At 41.9% G+C, this 6000-nt stretch overlaps 2 protein-coding genes across 2 annotated transcripts in view; one reads left to right on the forward strand and one right to left on the reverse strand.

Moving 5' to 3' along the window:
• vwde (von Willebrand factor D and EGF domains) overlaps positions 1-1443 on the forward strand; it is a gene marked incomplete at its 5' end in the record, with an annotated part of 48845 nt that extends 47402 nt beyond the window's left edge. Inside the window, 2 exons of the mRNA XM_083989144.1 lie at positions 531-628; positions 1094-1443. Coding sequence (XP_083845270.1) covers positions 531-628; positions 1094-1108 — 113 coding nt within the window. The 3' untranslated portion in view covers positions 1109-1443. The remainder of the gene's footprint in view (positions 1-530; positions 629-1093) is intronic.
• A 661-nt stretch (positions 1444-2104) lies between these two features.
• seraf (Schwann cell-specific EGF-like repeat autocrine factor) lies at positions 2105-5621 on the reverse strand (the record flags this gene model as incomplete). Its single annotated transcript, XM_083989504.1, has 5 exons — positions 2105-2227; positions 2616-2711; positions 3794-3898; positions 4686-4781; positions 5396-5621. 5 exons carry the CDS (start codon positions 5619-5621, stop codon positions 2115-2117), a joined length of 636 nt encoding a protein of 211 aa, XP_083845630.1. The 3' UTR covers positions 2105-2114.
• Positions 5622-6000: the final 379 nt, after the last annotated feature.

Below are 6000 nucleotides of genomic sequence, written 5' to 3' on the forward strand. Positions count from 1 at the left end.
ATCAAATACACAATCCAACAACTCCACAACGCTCTGGTGGACAAGTTGTGACCTGCACATTCACCACGCTATGAGATAAATAGTTTTCAAGGCAAATGCAGAGACTGCTTGCTGAAAAACTGCCCCTGACAAGAACGTGCATCAGCAGTTTTGCATGAATTTACCTCGAAAACAACTCTGTCTTGTAACATTCTGTTATTATCTCATAGCGTGGTGAATGTGCAGGTCACAACTTGTCCACCAGAGCGTTTTGGAGTTGTTGGATTGTGTATTTGATGAGTTTGATGAGGGAAACAAAGAAATCCCATTAGCCTCCGTAGCGTAGCTCTGAGCAGCTCACAGCTCTGCTCCACCGTTCTAAAAATAACTTGCACCGACAATTAAAGGTAACGAACCAACTGCTATGACTATAGGGATTATGGCAATGGGCCAGTATGCCAAAATGTTGAACTATCCCTAACAGGATCTATATGAAGCTTTGATCTAGTTCTGAAATGAGTGTTCACTATATATACTGATTCCCTCTGCAGCCGTGTGTAAACAGCGCTGCATGAACGGAGGCAGGTGCGTCCTACCAGACTACTGCCACTGTCGGAAAGGCTACACAGGCTTCACCTGCACAGTCAAGGTCAGCACTTCATATACAGATCAATTGCAGCAACTGGTGAACTACTGAACAGAGCTCTTGTTTCGTCTGTATCCAAGCATCGGGTGTCTTTGAAAGAGAAATACCTGCTGCTGTTGAAAGCACCCAGACGGCCGTTTAAGAGAGCTGCATCTTGGGAAAGAAGTTAAAAGTATTTTTCATCGTGCAACAGATGGAGAGTTTTTTTCATCCAGATGGTGAGAGGAGTCTTTGAAGAATTCAGAAAAGACTTTTTCAGAACAGTGATCAGCGATGTTAAACGGGCTTCTGGGTATTTATCTCTCAAAGACACTGATGCTCAGCTCAGTTACATTAACACATGCAAAGTGCAAACTGGGGCTCAAGGTGCTTTAATTCTGATGGGTAATACATTAATCACCTTGAAGATGTTGATCTAATGTTTTCTATGAACTCTCGTTTTACTGAGTTTATTCCAAATCTTAACAGGCATCACAAGCATGATGAAGAGAGGAAGAGGAGGAGGAGAAGCTACAAAATGCACAAAGCAAGAAGAGAGCACCAGAAGGTGTGTGTGTGTGTGTGTGTGTGTGTCTGTGAGAGAGAGTGTGTGTGTGTGTGTATGTGTGTATGAAAGCATGTGTGGCTCTGTGCACATTTGAACGCTACCAGAGGGACTTGATGTATTGCACTTGTCTTTTTGTCCCTGTATATCACTTCACTACCTCAAGGTTTCAAGTGACGCACATCTGTTCAACCCATCAGCAGAGGCTCTATACAGATGTGTGAGTGTTACTGCACAGTATCATGTAAGATAAGTACATCACAGTGCAGGTTATTACCAGCAAGCTTTTAGTTCTAGGATTTATGCAATTTAGCCAAATAATAACGTGGTTTAACTTTTACCAAACTGATGTGCACTGTTTGTTACTCACATAAGAGAAAAATAAAATAGTTCAAAATACAAAGTCTACTTCATTATTAAATCTGACTAACTTGGAAGGTTCACATCACTTTTTTTCTTTTGGACATGATATAAATATGATGAATATATTGGTTGATCAGGCCTGTAAGTTAAGTTAAGGACTGTTCATTTACTTAAATTGATACTTAATTTATATAACATCTTTAACAACCAACTGTTGGATTTAGTTTTCTTAAAGGGTAAAGAGTTCAACATTTTGGTAAATTCGCCTATTGCCATAATCCCTATAGTCATATGAGTAGGTTCATTACCTTTAATTATCGGTGCATGTTGTTTTGAGATCAGCGGAGCAGAGACGCGAGCTGCTCAGCGAACACAATGGCGGTGAATGGTACAGGTCCGCTGTTCCTCATCAAACTCATCAAATACACAATCCAACAACTCCAAAACACTCTTGTGGATAAGTTGTGACCTGCACATTCACCACACAATAAAATAATTATGTAATATGTAATATTACGCATTTGCCTCGAGAACAACTCTGTCTCGTAATGTTACATTATTATCTCATATTTCCGGGTCACACTAGTGAGACTTTTTCCTCTCCTCACAGCGAGGGCCGGAATAGGGAGGACGACAACGGCATTTGTCTGGAGAAATACACTTCCCTCCGTTCAGGCAGGGCTGAGAGCACACAGCTACGGACACAGACAACAAACAAACGAAACAAAAGCTGTAAAACCTGAGAAAGTGGAAGTGTCTGTGGGAGGATTTACAACTGCTGCTGTAAATCCTCTCACCACAGATCCAGCAACTGGACACTGAGGTGAGGTGTGTTTCCATGTCTGTGTTTGGTCACATCTGGGAAAACACTGAGTTGCAAAATTTCTAACTACGCACAATTTATATAATTTGTGATTGTTTGGCCGACTGACACCTGAGCTGCTTTACTTCTCAGTGACATGTTTATGGAGATTTAAGACCAACTGAATAGAGTTTGAACAAAACAAGACAAAGGAAATCCTGCTCATAAAGTGCACTGATGCATATCAAAGTGTTTGGTCTTTGGGGCCAGTGTGAACTCACCAGTGTGGCAGGCACCACCCAGCCATCCCTCTGGACAACTGCAGATTCCTGGAGCCACACAGATCCCCCCGTTCCTGCAGCCTTGAGGACAAATCGCTGCATGGGAGACACAGAGAGAGCATAGAGCGACATTCTCAGGATGCCAGGAAGTAGATCTGAGCTTCAGCTGCAAGTTTACACTGAGTTGATGGAGGCAGAGCTGCTAACATAGATGACACAAGAATATACATTGATTTTTGATCTCCCATGGTTACAACCTTTCCTCTAGTGACATCATCAGGTCTTGATTTTAATTTGCCTAAAAATTGCACTTCGTTTGGTGCCAGTTGGTGCCTAACCCTAACCCTTTTTTCCTAGCTGTGAGTTGCTAATTCATTCCATTTACTTGTCTTCACAATTAATCTCGGTATTAAACACCACAATTAATTTATCGTAACAATTCCTAAGTACCGTCACAAAAAAAGATTGTCAGAACCATATCGTCAGATGTGCGCCAAAGTAAAGGTAAATGCACAGATACTGGTCCATTTACCCAACGTAACATTGAATTGGTAGGAATTTAAATGTCAGCATGTCATTTGTTATAATAATAATAATAAAAAGGTAAAATTAACCTAAACATTTTGTATAGTTGACAATTAATGACTTGAATAATTGGTTTTATATTAATAGATACTTAAAATATTGTGTAAATTATTTGTAATTTAATTATATTTTGACTATATTTGATTTTACACACTCAAAGTGTTGTGAAATAAATTAATAAATGCATAATAATCGTGATAATCGGAATACGGGGATTATTTATCTGACAATTATCTATAATCGTGATTCGTGACATCGCTAATCAGTAGTAGCAATAAAAACCTTGTTGTGTCTGTCTGTCTAATGTGAACACCTGCTCCAGCTTCAAAGCAGCTCCGCCCTTTGAACCTTTAAAGTTGAAGAATGTCTTCATCACAAACAAGCAGTACAACTAAAGTAACACATGATGCAACCACTGTGGTTGATTGATTTTCCTAGAGCTGGACTGATTGTTGCCCCCTGCTGTCAGAAAGGTTGTGGCGGTGGGTGTAACTGCAGCTGGGAGCTGGGAGCTGGGAGCTGGGAGCCGGCTCCATGTGGTGACTTTGACCTGGGGGGTCAGCGGAGGTAATTAGATGTGGCTATAAACAGACCCTCTTGGCATCTTGAGCCGGTCCAGCTTGAGGGGCAGATGCACTTGGCCACTCCGTTGACAGCGATGCATTCACCTCCGTTCCAGCATCCTGCATCACATGTCACTGCCAACAGACACACACACACCACACCTGTCAGTCACAGAGTTGTACCTGTCCTCAGGTGGATGTCATTACCCCCAACACCCAGCCACCATTGATCTTTTTTTTTACCTGTAACTTTTTGAATTATTTCACATGTTTATTATTCTCTATTAGGTCTAGGCTTCTTTTTGAAGCACAAAGAGGCAATTATTCTGGAATTATTTTTAGAAAAAGAAAAGGATTAAAGAAAGCCTGGAAAATAATAACTTGTGTTTTTTGTTTCATTTCCTGCTCATTGACTTGTGACTCCTCAGATTCCTCCTGGGACCCCCTGGAAACACTCTATTCTGATAATAATAACACAGAATTCTCCTTTTTATTCTGATTGTTCTTTTTTTTTGCCATGAAGAGTCACATGTTACTCATCATTTAAAAACTGCGTGTCTTTGTCTTTAATTGTAAACCTCACAGCCCTGATAGTCACTTACTAACTGCACATAAAAGTTGAGCCAGTGGAAAAAGTTTTTTTTTTTTTTTTACTCCAACTTCACTGAACTACTTTCTGGGAGAAATCCAGCTGCTCTACTTTCAGGGCGGAGGGGAAAGGAATCTGATGCATGTCTGGTTGGTGCAGAGCGACAGCTGCATGTTGGAATGTATGGATGTGGTGGATCTACTGTGTCACAAGGGGGAAGGAAAATACTGTTAATTTAAAACTGAGTGCACACTGAGGAACAGCATGAGCCGTCTGAATCTTGGGACCAACTGGATATTTCATTTACAGTTCACTCCAAATAAACCCACTTACCTTTGTGACAGTATCTCCCTCCAAACCCAGGAGGACATCTGCATTTTCCAGGCCGAAGACACTCCCCTCCATTCTTACATTTGGGATAACAGTTGGCTGCATTCACAAAAACACACACGATTGTGACTTTACTGGAAATAGTTTGGGTTTGGGACTGTAAATCTGCAGCAAAATAAGTTTTTTATAAATACTACAATACTATATACTATAAATAGCCTACTTATAAATGGGTTTTCCATACTCATCAATGAACTATACAGAAAAACACACATTAAGGAAATAGAGCTTCAACAAAAAGTTGATTAAGAATGGTGTATGATAATAATTTGATAACTAATTGTTCTAGTAATTTTTCAAGCAGGACACAGAACATGTGCAGGTACCAAATTCTCAGATGAAGGAATGCTTTTCTTTTGTTTTCATGGATAGGCTACTTGATATATTTTTAGGTTTTTAAGTTGCTGGTTAGTTAAAATAAGTATAAGTATATTTTGGGGGGAAACTGTGATTTTTTTTCTTCTCACTTTTGTCTACCCATAACAATTAATTAATAAACTGATTAGCAGGAAGAGTCATGCACAGAGTTCAGAGTTATCTGTCTGCAGGAGAGGTTTGAGAAGTTGGTGGATGAATTCACACAGTGTTACTTTTCGTGACTTACAGAAATGCATTTAAAGGTAAAAAGGTGGACAAAAGCTTTGTAACATCACCATACTGGCAGGTCTCTCCCTCGTAGCCCCGGGAGCAGAAGCATGTGTTGTTGCGGATGCAGATCCCTGCGTGCTGGCACGGCGGCTCGCATTGCGCCTTGGGGTCGAACACGAACCCGACCGCGACGCCCCGGGGAGCGTCCGAGCCCGCGGAGGAAACACCGACGAGACTGACCAGGGAGGCGAGAAGGAGGAGAACCGGAGAGCCGAGACCCGCAGAGCCCATGGTTGGTGTCCGGAGTAGTGGAGAGAGAGAGACAGCGGAGAGAGGGATGGACGGAGGTGGAGGAGGGAGGGAAGTCCCCCAGCAGAGGACCGAGGCACAGCAGCAGATGCAGGTCAGTGGCGGGGGGAGCGGAGGGGCGGAGCGGGGACAGGGAGAGGTGTCCTGCGGTGGGGTGGGTTGGTAGGTGGGGGTCGGGGGGAACTGGACACATGTACACAAATTAACACAAATACTAGATGGAGGTGGCCTAGAGACAAAATGAGAACTTTTGTCTTTGATTTGACTTTTCTTATCTTTTAGACTCTGCAGCTGACTGACACAGTACAAATAACTAACGTTAGCTAACTTAACGGTAACTTTTGTGCTACGTCAACGTTAG

Source organism: Trachurus trachurus, assembly GCF_905171665.1.
Source record: "Trachurus trachurus genome assembly, chromosome: 16".
Classification (NCBI taxonomy): Eukaryota; Metazoa; Chordata; class Actinopteri; order Carangiformes; family Carangidae; genus Trachurus; species Trachurus trachurus.